We start from the raw sequence: 17,929 nt of genomic DNA, 5'->3' as shown, positions 1-17,929 counted from the left end.
CATCACTGACCACTGTCTCGAGATAAGTTTTGATATGTTTAGTATGTCAGCTAATATTTTGTTTTTAAAAGTTTTTTCTCACTTCTGTCCTACTACAAAATCAGCACAGACAGAACCCCCAGGTGAATTAGTTTCATTCAAAAAAAATTCATAGTATTTCTGAAAAAGATGCAATACAACAGTAAAAAAATAGATATATATTTTTTAAAAAATCCTACAGAATTCCTTGAGGTTTATTTCCAGCTAAACTGCTATATGATTGCAGCCATAAATAGTTTTCAAAACAGACTATATTATTTAATAATATATAACCAACCAGCATTATAGTGTCAATAATGTTAAATGTGTTTCTAAATTCATTACAAATCTGAATATTTTATATTAAGGGGTTTTGTGTTTGTTGTAACTAAATCATAATATTATGAATGATTGAAAAAAATTATATCTTAATTAAGATGCTTCTTTTTTAAATCCTGGAAGAATTTTCACAGAAATAATTATTGTGGACGTTTCATTTATTAAAAAGGCAATGGTATACAATACCTATTTTCATCAAGGAAATTACACAGTAAATAGTAAAGTATTTACAGAATTATTCTTTAAAAAGATGCCAGAGAAGAATACACATGTATAATTTTAAGAAGCTACCCTGGAACAGCAATTTCAATTTCTTCCATCAAATGCTACTGGAAGAAGTTATTTGATACAAATAGTTGCTCAGATTTGAAATGATTGTACATTCTGGTGCTAGTTGTAGGGAAGAAAAAAAATCATTGGCCATCAAAACTCGCCGGTATTATTTTTCATTCTTCATAATGAAAAAAAATTGTGAATTAATCTCTCAGGTATATAATTTACTGATTTTTTTAAAATAATAGAACTTGCTTCATACCGTAAGCCCAACAAGACAACACGGTACCATTACTGGCAGTTTAAAGTTAAAAATAAAATAAGACAAGCAATTATTTTCTTACCATTTGAGCCTGCTGCTTGTAACTTTCAACAGGAACTCACCTTGAATGATACTGAGAGGGCCATGAAGCACAGACATTGGTGGAGGAGAGTCTTGATGCAGCTGTTTCAAGTCGATTCTCCGTGAATTTGGTAGCATGCCAGGAATGAGGCCTGCAGGCTAGATCATTTTTTCTGGAATGAGAAAAGTGAAGCAGCTACAATTATTGCATATGGAAATCACACTATGTGGAAAACAACCAAAGACGTACTTAAGTTTAACAGATGCAATAATAAGGATTGAATTACAGAACATTTTCAATTTTCTAACAAATCACCTCTTAGAAGAATTCAGCTTTTGTTTTAAATGACATTCCAAATGGATGATGAGTCAGTAACAGCAATCTGAAGCATTTTTTAAGAGCAGGTAAATAAAATTCAAAACAATTAAGCCTTGTATACAAGCAAAGAAGTACAAAAAAAGTATTCTGAGCTTCATCAGAGCTCAAATATTCCTCTTATTTGAATCTCAGAATAGAGTAGGTGTGGTTTGTTAGCTGTAGGAAAGGCTAAACTTTGATACAGATGCAAATGTCTGCTGTTTACAGAATCAAGCATCACCTTGAAAGAGAATTCACCCCACATTCTACAATTGATGCGGGAAGGAGCCCCAACGGTAGAGGGTGATCCAGGGGACACGAGCGGGCGGTTGTTGGGGGGTCGCCGTTTCTCGAGCGGCTCCCAGTCTATGCGACCGCCCTCGGTAGTCCTCCTACCATCTGGTTGTAAAGGAATGGCGGCATGCTGAGGGCGCCGTTTCCCGGCGGTTTTCAATGGCCCCAGCGTCCTTCGACCTCGCTGTTTGACTTCTCGACTGGGGGAAGCCTTGAACTTAGACTCGCAGCAGACTACCGTGCCAGAGAGGGGGTGGCTGATCCGGGATGGCACTGAAAAGATCTGGCGGCTGGCCTTGCTTGCCGCCGCCGCGTTCCTCCCAGGTGCCCCCCCCATCGCTTTATCAGCTTGCGACGTTTCAGACATCTTCTGGCTTTTTCCGGACATCTGGCTTTGTTTTTCGCGATTGAGAGGAGCCTGGAGGAGCCCTTGGACTTATACCAGTTTGTTTTGCTTCCGGCAGTGTTAACGAGGCCGGCGCCTTACAACTCTATTCCTCGGGCGGGAGACCCAGTAGAGCCATTCTGGACTGGACTGAACAGGGAACTATCGTGCCAGGGAGGGGGTAGCTGCCTCGGATGGCACCAAAGGGGACCGTTCGGCAGGCTTTGTTGTCGCCGTTACGCCCTCCCCAGGCACCCCCCCTCTCCTGTATTACTTCAACGATTATGGAGTCTCCTTCCCTCTTTTACCACCTTTACCATCTGGCTCTTTTTGTTTACTTTGTTTACGAACTTGGACTTGGACTCTCGGACCTCCAGAGCTACGTCCCTGCTCCTTTGTTGCGACTACGGCTGCCCACCACTGCCCCAAAAATATTATTCCAACTATCAGGGACATTACTCCATCATACCTTTGGACTTTGCCCTCTTTGGACTTTGCCATAGGAAGGGAGAGGAGCGGAGTACCTCTCCCCCCCTTCCCACATTGTTCCATTTTAGATTTGCACAATTTTTAGTCTCCGCATTTTATGAATGAGGTGTAAATGATGTGACTGTTGCTGTATGCGCCCACTTTTTTAACCCCTATTATTGTTGTAACTTTTCTGTGTTTTAAATTGTTAGTGGGGAGTGAATGGCTCTGTGATTGTGTATGTCTGAGCAGGCTGGGGCCTTATCCAGGTACCCTCTGTGCTGAGTGCTCTGCAGAAGTATCAGGGGGGCCTGGGCCAATCCCAGCCTCAGGATGTTTGATTCGAAGGGCCTGCCGGAGCATGCAGGGGTTATGGGGGTGGGTGGAGGGACCACGGACATGGGAGTGGGCCGGAGCATTACGGTCTTAACAGGGAGGGGCAGATACAGCGGGGACTTTAGGGCTGGCCATTACCGGGGAAGGAGGGCTCGCTACGTCACAGAGATCCCTCCTTCCGGCCCTATGAGTCCCACTCCAAGGCCAGATGGTGTGAGTAACCAGGACCCTGGTTGCAGGCTGCTGTCGCTAAATGCCAGGTCTGTAGTTCATAAGGCTCCTCTCGTTCGGGACTTAATTTTAGATGAGAGGGCAGACCTGGCATGTATTAATGAAACCTGGCTGGGCCCGGAGGGAGGAGTCCCCCTCATAGAGATGTGCCCAGAGGGCTTTCAGGTGCTTCATCAGCCGCGGGCCCAGAGAAGGGGTGGGGGTGTGGCCATTGTTATCCGAGAGTCTCTAGTACCTCGTAGGATCCCTGCTCCGGAGCTTGTCGGGTGTGAGTCCCTGCTGGTGAAGTTGGACCTCAAGGGTCAAGTGGGTTTGCTGCTAACGTACCTGCCTCCCAACAGCGTTGCAGCAGCCCTCCCCTTGCTCCTCGAGTCGGTAGCCGAGCTGGCAGTTGAGTTCCCCAGGCTTATGGTTCTGGGGGATTTCAATTTGCCTTCGCTCGGTGAACACTCTGATGGAGTGCAGGAGTTCATGGCTTCCATGACAACCATGGGCTTGACCCAAGTAATCCAGGGCCCAACCCACTCGGCGGGTCACATGCTCGACCTCGTATTTCTCTCGGAGCAGTGGAGTTGTGATCTTGGTCTGAGGGGTAGTGAGATCTTACCCCTGTCATGGTCGGACCACTACCTACTGAGGCTTGACTTTCGGAGACCAAACCCCCACTGTAGGGAGGAGGAACCGACCAGGTGGTTCCGCCCCAGGTGACTTATGGACCCTTTGGGGTTCCAGACGGAGCTTGGGGTTATTCCTGATACTCTCGCCTGCAGTCCGGCGGAGACTCTGGTTGCTGCTTGGAACTCTGCAGCGACGGAGTCTCTTAACCGGATTGCGCCTCTACGGCCGCTCCGAGGCAGTCGATCCAGGAGGGCCCCTTGGTTTACTGAGGAACTCCGGGAGATGAAGCGCCGAAAGAGACGCCTAGAGCACCAATGGAGATCCAGTAAATCCGAATCGAACCGAGCACTTTTAGCATCCTGCATCAGAGAGTACATCCGGGCAATCAGGACGTCAAAAAGAACTCACATTGCCTCTCTGATTGCTTCCGCTGAGTCGCGCCCAGCCGCCCTGTTCAGGATAACCCGTTCCCTCCTAAATAGGAGGGATACGAGTGATACTTTGCAGGGCAGGGCTGAGGACTACGTCCAATTCCTCGCGGATAAAGTTGCTCGGTTTTGGGCGGACCTGGACTCCAATCCTGCAGAACCAGCTGAGGCACTTAGGGATAATCTGGTAGGTCATCCCTGGATTGATTTTCAAGCTGTTACCCCTGAGGATGTGGACAAGGCTATGAGAGCTGTAGGTGCCTCCACATGCATGCTGGACCCGTGCCCCTCCTGGCTGGTTGTTAACAGCAGGGAGGTGACACGGGGCTGGATCCAGGCGGTTGTGGCCGCCTCCCTACGGGAGGGGGTCTTTCCCCCCGCTTTAAAGGCGGCGGTGGTGAGACCCCTCCTGAAGAAACCATCTTTGGATCCAGCCGTTCTAAACAACTATCGTCCAGTCTCCAACCTCCCCTTTGTGGGGAAGGTTGTTGAGAAGGTGGTAGCCTTTCAGCTCCAGCGGTCCTTGGAGGAAGCCAGTTATCTTGATCCATTCTAGTCAGGCTTCAGGCCTGGCTACAGCACAGAAACCGCTTTGGTCACATTGACCGATGATCTCTGGAGACCCAGGGATGGAGGCCATGCCTCCATCCTGGTACTCCTTGACCTCTCTGCGGCTTTCGATACCATCGACCATGGTATCCTTCTGCGACGACTGCTGGAGGTGGGGGTGGGAGGCACTGTCTTACGGTGGTTCTCCTCTTACCTCTCGGACAGGTCGCAGTCGGCGTTGGTCGGAGGGCAGAGATAGATCCCTAGGCCCCTAACATATGGGGTGCCGCAGGGTTCGGTCCTGTCCCCCCTTCTTTTTAATATCTACATGAAACCGCTGGGCGAGATCATTCGACGGCACGGGATAAAATACCACCAGTATGCGGACGATACACAGTTGTATCTGTCCGCCCCGTGCCAATTCAATGAAGCGATGGACGTGATGAGCCAGGGCCTTGAAGCTGTTAGAGACTGGATGGGGGTTAACAAGCTTGTACTCAATCCAGATAAGACCGAGTGGCTGCTGTGCTTCCCTCCCACTAATTGGCCAAGTGTTCCATCTCTCAGGCTGGGGGGTCAAATACTACGCCCCTCAGATAGGGTCCGCAACTTGGGAGTCCTACTGGACCCACAGCTGACTTTTGAACATCATTTGTCAGCTGTGACTAGGGGGGCATTTGCCCAGGTTCGCCTGGTGCACCAGTTGCGTCCCTACCTGAACCGGGAGGCTCTCACAACAGTCACTCGTGCCCTTGTGACCTCTAGGCTGGAGTACTGCAATGTGCTCTACATGGGGCTGCCCTTGAAGAGTATTCGGCGACTTCAGCTGGTCCAGAATGCGGCCGCGCGAGCGATCGTGGGTGCACCTCGTTTCACCCACGTAACACCTATCCTCCGCGAGCTGCACTGGCTGCCTGTTGATCTCCGGGTGCGCTTCAAGGTGCTAGTTGTCACCTACAAAGCCCTTCATGGTATTGGATCTGGGTACTTGAGAGACCGCCTACTGCCAATTACCTCCACTAGGCCAATAAGATCCCATAGATTAGGCCTCCTCTGAATTCCATCAGCCGGCCAATGTCGACTGGCAACTACCCGGAGGAGAGCCTTCTCGGTGGCTGCTCCGACCCTCTGGAACAAACTCCCCGTGGAGATTCGTACCCTCACCACCCTCCAGACCTTCTGCGTAGCCCTTAAAACCTGGCTGTCCCGACAGGCCTGGGGCTAAAGACTTCAACCCCACTCGAATGGTATGTTGCGCTTTTTTTAACGATGTATTGTCTTCATGTTTGCAACTTGTTTGTCCTTCCCTCCCCCTGAATTGTGAGCCGCCCTGAGTCCCCTCAGGGAAAAGGGCAGCATACAAATAAAGTAAAATCTAAATCTAAATGTAAATCTAAACTGTAGAATCCCACAGCTGAAGTCCAGAAACTTATATCTTTACTTTTATAACCCATTTAGCTTTCTTCTTCAGGTGTACAAAAATGTACAAAACAACAAGCATGAAGGAGCCTCTTACGCTGTCTTGACTTTTGCTGCTCTACCGAGCAGGGTGGGGGTCTTTGCTTCAAAATTTTACCTAACCTGGAATGGATAGAGATTATAGCCCAAAGTGCATGAGAAAAAATAGTCTGTACTGTTAGTCTAAAATAACATTCCTATTTCCTAAACATCCTCAAGTCCTATGTAACTTCCTGCATGAAGCTGTCTAATGTTTGAGTAGATATAATTCCACCAATCTAGTAATAATTATTGTGCTGATCACTTCATGATCAACTGATGCATAATTGGGTTGCGTAATGAAAAAGATAAATATAAATAAGTTTTACATTTACAGTATAATTCTTTCAGAATGATTATATACTTACAAGGAAATTCATAGGAGTTATTTCTTTATGAGCATTGGTAGAAATGCAGACTTTTATTACAAAAGTCCCAAAGGTGCTTTTTCAAAAGGCAACAGGACTTTATTGTTTTTTTCTTTTGAAATAGTTGCGGTTCTCATCCAAGAAGCTTTTCATAATCAAAAAACAAAGAAAGTTCAGTTGCCTTTTGAAAAAGCACCTTTGGGAAACCATGACCTGGATGATTAAGAAGACATTCCACTACAAAAGGTTAACTTTTACATTTGTTTATTATTTATTTAACATATAACTCACCCCTCCCCCACAGGAGGTCATTGTATCTTATATAGCAATCTCCTTTCATCTTACCTTCAGATCAAGCAGACTTGTGAAGTAGGGTAGGCTGACTTTATCATGTGAGTTTTTATGGATAAGAGTAGACTAAAAACTTCTCTCTCTTGGCCCTTGTTCTATAGCTAAGTACTACATCACAATAATTCTACTGGCTTTTTATTTGTATGGGATGTAGCCCAGTTATAGAATATTTTATTTCTGGATGAATTTGGGTTAAACTCTTATATCCCAGGTAAGGCTATAAAGAAACATGGCTGCAATTGACAAACAATTGTTGAATGCAAATCTTTCCAGACACACAAAGCTTATCTAATCAACTTCCTCTTAAACTGATTCAGGTCCATTAGTTACTGTAGACAGATTTTATTATTTTTGTCCTGCCTTTATTATTTTCATAAATGTTTATAAATATTTTAAGGTGGTGAACATACCTAATACTTCTCCCTTTTTTCCCACATCAAGAACCCTGTGAGGAAAGTTGGGCTGAGAAAGAGATTGGCCTAAAGTCACCCAGCTGGCTTTCATGCCTAAGGCAGGACTAAAATTCACTGTCTCCTCTAGGTTGATGTGTTAATGACTAGGGAGGTGGGTAACACAAGGAAGCTGAAAAGAAACCACAGAGTGGTTGTGACTCATAGAGACCTGAACATATGAAAAAGCATGGGTGATAATAACTTCCATGTTCAAATCATGTTATTACTTCCCTAAGATTTTAAAAAAAAACCACCAGATCTATGGTATGTCCTAATGTGCACGCTAGGCCATCAATAACCTGGTTAGATTTATGATTATATTCTTCAATCTCATTATTATCTTCAGCCAGTTATTGGTTTTGTGGGCTTTTCTTACATTAAGTATTTTTTTTAAAAAAAAAATGTCGGGGAATGCTCTACTAAAGTTTGAGCTATAAAGCCCTCTTTACATTCTTTTCCAGAGAAAAATAATCTTTCTACTTAATATTCCTGAACATATTCAGAAGCCTTAAACGATATATTTTCCACAACAGGTGCTATTCTGTGAATGCATGCATTTAACAAAGTCAATCTAAAAATGAACATTTAATCCCTACATTGTTAAGACTCTTAATTTGCATAAGATCAAGGGCATATTCACCAAGCTATTGGTGTCTTAAATCTCATAGTGCTGCTTTGTTAACCAGCAACAGATGTATGGCTTTACCTCACAATGTATTTATAAGGCAATATAATACCTTGACAGCTTTTTGATATCTTATGTCTATTTTTCTGTAAGGCATAATGGATATTCATGGCTGTGTTCAGATTTAATTTAAATGAACAACATCAAGGAAGAAGTTTTTATTATATGGAAATTGTTGTTTTATGACTTAACCCAACATGTACATTATTTAAAGACAAGCTTCTTTAAATGTCCATTGGAATGAAACTGCAAGCAGTAGCCTTTATAAAAAGGTTTAGCTTTAACTTAAAGAAAAGTTGAAGCAGCAAGTCTCTTTTCTGATTAAATTATTTTCACTAAGGAATCATATACATATTTTTGGGGGGGCGAGGAGAGATATATGCAAATTTATCTTTCTATGAGATTCTCAACTCTTTAAGAAATGGGGTGGCAAACAAATATAATGGAACAGTGTTATTTAACTACAACTCCACAATCAGGTAGCAGTGACATTACTGCTATGAAAAAAAATAATTTGCATTTTATAGATATAGCCTGCATCTCTACCTTCGAACTAAGCTAAAGTGATTTACGGTATGAAACTGAAGTTGAAAGGAAATTATACAATGAAATGAATAAGACAAGGAACTAGAACATAAATATAATATAACTTTAGAAAATAAGTAAAAAAAGACAGTAACCAATGGTTTTATGATGCAAAATTAGGCAAAATGACAGAATAGCAATTGTAAAGTTATCATTGAATTAAACTTCCCTACTGAGGAATACACTACTTTTTTGAGTAGTATTGCCTAACTTTAACTTCAGTGGAAAGACTAAGGTACACCTGGGTGTGATTACTGAGTGCTGGGGAAGCAAAGGGCAATCATACTGTATATCATTGATTTGTATAGATTGCATAGTTTTACCCTTATTTATTTCTTAGGACCAATTTACATAACAAAGAAATGTTTCATTGCTAAATATATGCCTTTAAAAAAACAGAAATATCGAGCATTTAGAGCAGAAGTGTCAAACTCAATTTCATTGAGGGTTACATCAGCATTGTGGCTGAACTCAGGCTGGTTGGGCGTGGCAAGGTGGCCCAATGAGTGTTTGTGCTGGTAGATTGGGAGTGGCCATCTTGACGCTGCTCACATCAGGAGTCAGGCCATGTGGGGGATCTAGCAGGGCTAGGGGGGATAAAGGGGTCTCTGGCAAAAAGGGGCGGGACCAGAGCAGATGCAGGGCCCTAATCCACAAAAGGAACAAAGACAGAGGGGTTGCCGCAAGGAAGTCTAGCTGGTCGCCATCTTCACGCTGCGACCCCTGCACACTCTGGCCCGCCATCAAACCTGGTTCTTCAGCAAGCCTGTCGTATGCCCACTCACAAAGGCCTGGGCAAATGGGGAAGGTGAGGAGCCCCCATCCCCAAGAGGCAGCTGGGAGTTTGCAGCCTGGGCAGCACAGGTGTGTCCAAGCCCTATGGCCGCCGGGCTGAAATTCCAAGCAGCATGCAAAGGAACCCAATCAGGCCTGCCAGATCCCCAGGTGGCCACACGACCTGCCAGATGCATAGTAGCTTGATCCATCCCAACCGCGGTGGTCGTGGACAAAGACAGATCGTGGGGTTGTGGTAAGGAAGCCCAGCAAGTCACCACCACACTGCAGCCTCTGCATGCTCAGCTCCCTCCCTCAAACCTCGTCCTCCAGCGGCACTGGGATGGGAAGGGCAGAGAGCAGGCTCACTGAAGGATGAAGCTTGAGGGAGGGGGCAACTGCACAGGGGCTGCAGCATGGTGGTGACTGGCTGGACTGCTTCACTGCAACCCCACAATCTGTCTTTGCCCATGGCCGCCATGGCTGGGATACACCAGGTGACTGCACAGCAGCCCAGTGCATCTGGCAGGCCATGTGACCGCCTGGCGCATCTGGCAGGCCAGATTGCATGCTTTCGCCTGCTTCTTGGAATATCAGCCTGGCAGTCGCAGGGCTTGGACTTCCCTGTGCTGGGCGGGCTGCGGACTCCCAGCTGCCTCTTGAGGATGGGGACTCCCCACCTTTCCCGTTCATCAGGGCCTTTGCGAGTGGGTCAGGCAGTATAAGACTTGTCTGCATGTGCAGTGGAGTTAGAAAATGAAATTGGATGGCTCCACCCCGCCCTGCATCTGCCTCCCCTCACTTTGTGACAGCAGCACAGGCAGCAGGCAAAAATAGAGGCATGGGGGGGGGGGTTGGCACGCAATCCAGCCTGCCAGTTGTGCTGGTGGCCACCTGGCCGCCTGCCCCACCCAGCTGGGGTGGCCACGGGCAAGCAAAGGCAGTGGGTCTGGAGCATGCAGGCAGGTTGATGGCTGCCCAGCACTTCCAACAGGTCCAATCAGGTGCCTCTTTCCTTGTGCCTCTGCCTGCTGCTTAGGGCCAGCCTGGCGGTCACAGCACCCCAGACCCATCTGTGCTGCGTGTGCTGTGGAGTCCCTCAGATGGCAGGCTGCGACCGGGCACCGTTGGCCTCTGTACACTCACTGCCTCCTGTGCGTGTTCCAGAGTGGTTGGCAGGGGTAGTCAGTCCGTCACTATCTCTAGGGCAGCCTTGCAGGCCAAATCCTGGCCTTGTGTTTGACATGTCTGGTTGAAGGCTTCATTCCTGCCCTAAAACAGTACCGCTGGTGAACATAAGTGAGCAGTGAATCCAGGCCATGGATAGTGTTGTTTCCTGTGCCTGGCCTCAGATCTGACCTGCGGGGCTGCCCTGCCACCTTGGCCCCGCCTCCTGGGCACATGCACGAGTTGGCAAATGCACAAGTGGAGTCCTCAGTGAAAAGTAAAGCGCTCATACCATAGTCAGTCTGCGGGGCAACACGGTCCCCAAGGATGGCAGGCCCCACACGTGCTTACCACCTCCTGTGCAAGTGCCCAGGGGCAGGGTTGGGGCTGCTCCACAGATCTAAGGCCAGTCATGTTCTGGTCCAGATGGCTACCAGCAGGTTGCAGATAGGCACCCAGTTGGGTTGGGCTGGGCCAAGGTACTGCGGGCTGATCCTTCACTGCTCCCGGGGCAGCCCCATGGGCAGGATCTAACCACCTTGTGGGCCTTGAGTTTAACACCCCTGATTTAGAGTGTGCCTTGATATTTCATTCAGTAATATTAAGAATTTATGACATCATTAGAAATTAACATTTATAATTTGGGATATTGCTTTATTTATAAAATAATACTATCCCAGAGGATCTATATATTATAATTGCTATTAAATCAGTATAGATTTATTATTTAATTTTATTGATTTGTAGTTTAGTATTGATTTCATACCAACAGGAGTTGCTAAAAATTGGGGATTCTTATAAAATTAATAAAAATAAAAAATAGCTACTCCACAAATGGTTTAATGATTTTCTTAGTTTCAATATTTTAACAAAATTTTTATTAAAATTTAATACTCATTGAAATTGATGTGAGATTTTAAGTAGTAGGTGTTTAAATCACAAAGCATGTAACAATTAGCAAATGTCTTCAGCTTATTGCTTTGCTTTAATTCCTCAGGGCACTAAGAAATTCAGCAAAAAACAAACAAACAAACAAAATCAACAACAGCAATAATAAAATTCCCTTCTTTATATCAAGCCAGTAGGAGACAGACCAACTTCAGGGAATTTAGGAATGTATTTTCATAATATAATCTTTGTTTTGGTTTTTACCGGACACAGCTGCAATATTACAGCTAACACACAAAGTTAAGACAAAATCAGGAACATTAGAAAACAAACTACAGGGAATTTCTTTTGAACTTATCAGGTATCTAGCAGACTAAGACATCACTTCTTCCTTCCTATTAAGACTTACATCATCCTGTGTGTCATCAAGTTGAAAGACAATATAAAAAACTAAAGTGAATTCAGCATAAAAACAGCTTATTTCCAATGCAATTTCATGTGCTTTCTTTTTCCCCTCTCTAAATTGCCAGTTCATTAAATATCAATGGAAAGAAGATATAGAAATCTAAACCAAGGCATTTTTATCCATTGAAACATCAGGAACAGAAAAAATAACTTTGAAAATGTCATTTTTTTAAAAAAAAAACTTTTTCAAGATAGGTATTAAAATACCAACTATAGAGTAGTTTAAGGCATATTTCAAAATTACTTGAAGTCTTTACATTTATTTTCTTAATTCACAATCTCTCCCAGTATGAAAACTTTCCCATTCAACTGCATAAAATTTTTACAGAACTGTCATGAACATGAGTACTACCATATTTTTCAGAGTATAAGATGCACCTTCCCCCTCCTAAGAGGGTGAAAATTTGGGTGTATCTTATACACTGAATGTAACCCTGCCTACCCACTGTCCCCCATCCTTTGGCCTCTGCCTTCCAGCAATTTACCTCCTTGCAGCAAACAGGGAAATAGGGCTTGCGAAGGCTTCAATAGGCTATAGCAATCCCTGCAGCCTGAAACAGCTGAAGATTGGGAGGACGCTTAAATTGAATGTGAAACTTGCTGTTTGCTCCAGAAGGCAAATTGCTGGGAGACAGAGGCAGATTTTTTTTCTTGTGCTAATCAGGCTGTTTGCTGCAAGAAGGTAAGTCAGTAACTATAAATGCCTATAGAATGTTCACATTATTAGACTTATTTTTTAAAGACTGCTTTATTATTGTTGTAGACATCTTAACAAAATGAAGAAGCTTTTTAAAATAAATGTTTGATCTGAAGAGATCCAGTGCTATTGTATCTTCTTTTAAATAGCAGAGAATAACTATACTTCCAGAAGTCAATTTTAACAGTATCTATACAAGTATAGTCTAAAAGGTAACACTACAAACAGTGTATATTGTCTGTACTGTTTGCTGTTTGTTGCAAGGAGGCAAATTGCTGGGAGGCAGAAGCAGATTTCCCCCCCCTTGTTTTCCTCCCCAAAAGCTAGGTGCGTCTTATACTTCGGAGCGTCTTATACTCCAAAAAAATACGGTAATCAAATCTTTCAGCTATGTTTCTATACCTGGGATGGTGAACCTATGGCACGCGTGCCACAGGTGGCATGCGGAGCCATTTGTCAGGGCACGTGAGGTGTTGCCCTATCAGCTGGCCAGCGCACATGAGTTCAGTCTTTTTTAAAGCCATTTTTTGCCCTCCCAGGCTCCAGAGGCTTTTTAGGACCCTGGGGAGGGCGAAAAGAGCCTCCCCCCAGAGGCTCTCAGGAGGCTTCAGGAGCTTCCCTGAAGCCTCCGGAGAGAAAAAAAACAGCCCTATGGGCAAACTGGAAGTTTGGAAATGGACTTCTGGTTTGCTCATAGGGCCGGTTTAAGCCATCTGGAGGTTTCAGGGAAGCCTCCTGAAGGTCCCTGAAGCCTCCAGAGGGCCTATGGGGGGGGCTGTTTTTGCCCTCCCCAGGCTCCAGAGGCTTTATAGGCGGAAAAAGCATGCAAAAAATGGGGGAGCGCCTCTCATGCGTGCATGCGCACTGGGTGTGTGTCACGTGTTGCATTATGAATATGGCACACCCATGCACAACCCCCCTGCGCTCCCTCCCCTTATGGCACACGAGCCAAAAAAGGTTCGCCATTGCTGTTCTATACTGATAAAGGGAATATTCCAAAAGAACTAATGTGACGTGTGTGTGTGTGTGTGTGTTATGAGCACACAAAGTAAGATCCTTAACTGTGCAAAAATTTAGAACCATGAGAAATATCAAAATAGATTTTCATTAAAGCTTAATGTTTTTATCATAATATATCAAAATCATAACCCTATACAAGTACATTAAATAATAATGGAGACACTGCTGAATCCCTAATTCAGAACAGCATTTAAATCAGTTGGATCAAATAAATAAAATATCCACTAGAGGGCACCAAAAGCAAAGAACCAAGTTCTTATAGTTGCAATTTAATATCATTTGGAAGCAATTTTGACATTTTAACAATCTACTATAAAATATTGAAGGTTGCAAAATATGCAGTTAAAAAAAATAAAAATAATGAAAGATGGAAAGAAGCACCATTTGCAAAACTTGAATCCAAATGTTTGGCATTTTTATGTACTCATCAAGGTAAATATAAATTATATCTATTAGGTATAAGAAAAAATACTTGAAGAATTACATCAGTGAGGAATAACTGTAACATAAAAAAGTATTTATAAAGCAAAATCTAACATTTTGGAAACCGCAGCAATAGTTATTAACCATGAAATATTTCTTGTATGTACTGTTGATTCAGTAGGTTTATAAAAAAAGCATTAGGCAGATGTAATTAAAAGGCAGCTCTTTCCCGAGGCCTCCAAATTGTTCCATAATGTAAAAATAATTTGTAATATTTGTTAGAATAATTACTATTTCTTTTCACATTTATCATGCCTTTTTAGAAAAGACAAATACTGGTTACATCTAGGAAAAAATGGTTCCCAGCAGGACTGCAAAACCCATAGCTTGGCTCATAAGAAATTAAACAAGGCATTAGCCCTATTTGGAGGAAGGTAGCTCTACTTTTATTATTCCTTCAGAAAAATACCAGTACTATGCAAATGTTTTGCTATCTAGTCATCACATTTATTTACTGCATATGAATTACACATGGAGGGAAAATAGAAAAGTGAATAAATCCATATTAATAAAGCACAGATCTCCTTAACTCTTTTGGTATACTGTACATACTTTGTAGAAATCTTCCTACTGTCTAATTTTTACTTTTAATTAATCTACCATAGTTTTTTTCATTAAATATATACAGTACTGTGCAAACGTTTTAGGCAGGTGTGAAAGAAAATGCTGTAAACAAAGAATGCTTTCAGAAATATAAATAATGATTGTTTATTTCTGTCAATGTTCAAAATGCAAAGTGAACAAACAAAAGAAAATTCTAAATCAAATCAATATTTGGTGTGATCACCCTTAATTTTCCTGCAATTAGACTATTACAATTAATTGCTAAAGTTATGAAAAACATTACACTATAAGTACCTGTAAAGAGAATTACTTAAATCAAAATATCATGTCCAATCCCTAGGCAGCCTGTATCTGCTGGAACCATATCCCTGCATCACCTTTATCAAAAGTTTATTTATTTTTCATGATTTAAATGAACAAAAAATTAACAAACAATTAATCCACAAATAGTATATATGTTTTAACTTTTTACACTCTATACCAGGTAGTAGATCCTGTGTTTTAACTGATGTAAACTGCTTTCAGAATAGCATCTGAAGTGTAAAGGGAAAAATCTATTAAACAAATAATTCAATAATCCTCACCAGCAGATTGTTTTCTATAATAAAAATGTCTTTTTCTCATATAATACCCATGTATATACATTTATGATGAAAAAAATACTCATACACTGTAAAAGGCAAAAGCTGAGAATCCAAAATTAAGCTTATTTTGTACTGATTCATCTTGACCTTCCAATTAACTTCCTCTGAGTAAGCATGACTAAAACACATTTAATAGATGGTTACTCAAATAAATGTGCATTCCAGTATAATTCATTTCTCAGTTTAATGAAACAATGTATTTCTTACATATACCACATCCAGTCATAAATACCAAACCTCCACAAGCAAAAAGAATCTTACTTTATTGTTTTCCTGCAGAACAGAAATATTTCTAAGGTAAATTATTTGGTGTCCCAATCTGTGCACATTTTCCTACCACCTTACTTACCTTCTTATAATGGGACGTTTGCAGCTTACAGCAATGTCCTTATTTTTTAAAAATCCAAATGTGCATACTTGTGTACTAGGATTTTAAACGAAGAAACATTCTATTATAGCAATTGCCTTTATCCTGGGGAGCTACCCCATAACTGCTTCTGTCCTCACTGCAGTTGGCTTTCATTTTATTTATGTGACATATTTTTATGAAGGTTCATATTTAAATTTTTATGAATTTTATTTATTTACAAATTTTATTTACTCATATGCAATGACTTTGGGGCAGCTTACAGGATAAAGCATTAAAAACATTAAAATCATCAAAATAATAATGAAATGCTGTAGTCAGTGCAGCAACAATAGGAAAGGTACTGTATAATAACTCTTGACAAGAGTTGGTACATTCCAACAGTTTCTCTGACTCTCCCTAACTAATTTTGTTCTGATGGACGAAGTTGCTTGATGAGCAACAAAATGTCTCAGATTAACAAACTCTGGTCCAGTTGCCACGATTCAACCTTTAGACACTTTTGGACTGCATGATTGAATCTTCACTGACATAAAGATACTGTGTAATACTTCCTATAAAACTTTAAGAAGGAAAGGATAAATGGATCTGAAGGTTCCTTAGTGCTCTCTGAGTTTGATTGTTTTGTTGCAGGCGTTTCATTACTCAAACCAAGTAATATAATCAGACTAGCACTGATGATGTTACCTAGTTTGGGTAATGAAATGTCTGGAAGAAAACCACCAAGCTCAGAGAGCACCAAGTCCCCTCATTTCAAACCTGAGCTACAAATATTCTCCTTTATTGATATATAGTTTATTCCGAAAAGGCTGATATACTGTTTTTCTTTTAGAGATGAGGTAAGAAATTTAGCAGTTTTTGTTTTGCCATAATGGAAGTATAGGTGTTATCAACATGAACATTTAACTGATAAAAGAACAAATCCACAAGTGCTGTCAAGTTCATTTAATAAATACTAAATCAGGTTCTGCTGCAGTAAAATATACAAATCAAATTAGTTGTTTTTACAATTAGAGTAGACTGCAATTACACACATTAGTTAGATTATTTTGGTGTTCTTTTAATACAATTACAAACACAAAACAAACAAAGAACACCCACACTGGATATGCGGAAAGATTCCAAAACTGTGTGTGGAGGGAGAGGAAGGTTACATACTTTTTAGATGAATAGCATTTCTACAATGTTTTCAAAAGAGAAACAACATACTTGCCCTAGCAGGTCCAAAACAATAAATTAAAGAATACTGTTTACTCTACATTTGATTTCGTTAGTATAAAAATTAAAGTGTTAAAAGGAAGTTCAACACCACATGAAACTTTCATTTTATTCATAGATTCACTTATTTAATATAAAGTCAATATGCTTCCTAAGTGCCTGAACTCAGCCTATCATGGATTTTGAGAATTAATATCTCAGAAATGCAGTATGCTGGAAGAGATTATCAATTCCAGATCTAAGATTTTAAGGATTGGATGAGTATTTAAAACTATTCTTAACACAGAGAGACTTAAAATTCACTTGTTTTTATTGGCAGTTAGTTTAAACAAAGCAATATAAGCAGGGCAGAGAAAACTAATATCTTCACTATTTCAGTATCTCTGCATACCCCAAAATACAAAGTATGGTTGATTACAGACTGCTTTTAAAATATTAATGAAAAGGTTCAGACTAATGCTCAGAACTTCAAAAAGAAAACATATTTTGCCATTAGGAAACGCCCTGGTGTTAAGATCAATATCTTAATTTGGTTGTTTCTCTCATTCAAGCACTTAGGAAGGAATTCTCAATATAATCCTCAGCACAATGAGGAAAAAGAGAGCAACTCACTGGTACCTTCTGACCTGGATCAGGTTTGTTTCTGCTATCTGACAATTTCCTTGACTGCAGCATCAAATTAATTGACCAAGTAGCCTAAGAAATTCTAATGCTTTTCTGTTTCAAAGTAACTGAAGAGTGAAGCTAAACAATAGATATAAACGATGCCAAAATTATACTGGCAAGTTTTTCAGCCTGTCCAAAACTCCACCACTGAAACTTGCAGCACAGCAAGATGTATAGATACATTATAAGTAGTCCTAAACTTAGGACCGGTCACCTAACAACTCTTTGAAGTTACAACAAATCTCCCTGGAAATACTTACAATTGGATTCAAACTTGCAATAGTTGCCTCATTATTTTGGGTGCCTGGCAACTGCATCACATGTTCATATGAGCCATGTTCATATGACATATTTTACAACAATTTTTTTTGCCAAAAACCAACAGCATTTACTTCTGG

At 41.8% G+C, this 17,929-nt stretch overlaps 2 protein-coding genes across 2 annotated transcripts in view; both read right to left on the bottom strand.

The window, feature by feature from the left end:
* Positions 1 to 17,929, bottom strand: part of WWC3 (WWC family member 3) — a 1,020,491-nt gene that overhangs the window by 221,200 nt on the left and 781,362 nt on the right. The window lies entirely within an intron of this gene.
* SHROOM2 (shroom family member 2) overlaps positions 1 to 17,929 on the bottom strand; it is a 195,581-nt gene that overhangs the window by 73,228 nt on the left and 104,424 nt on the right. The window contains exon 3 of the mRNA XM_014066174.2: positions 1,015 to 1,146. Coding sequence (XP_013921649.2) covers positions 1,015 to 1,146 — 132 coding nt within the window. The remainder of the gene's footprint in view (positions 1 to 1,014; positions 1,147 to 17,929) is intronic.

Source organism: Thamnophis sirtalis, unplaced genomic scaffold (assembly GCF_051295495.1).
Source record: "Thamnophis sirtalis isolate CommonGarterSnake01/CBP01778 unplaced genomic scaffold, rThaSir2_p1.2 scaffold_12, whole genome shotgun sequence".
Lineage (NCBI taxonomy): Eukaryota > Metazoa > Chordata > Lepidosauria > Squamata > Natricidae > Thamnophis > Thamnophis sirtalis.
Note: the sequence above shows the minus strand (reverse complement) of the source record. Positions and strands in the feature narration are given on the sequence as shown.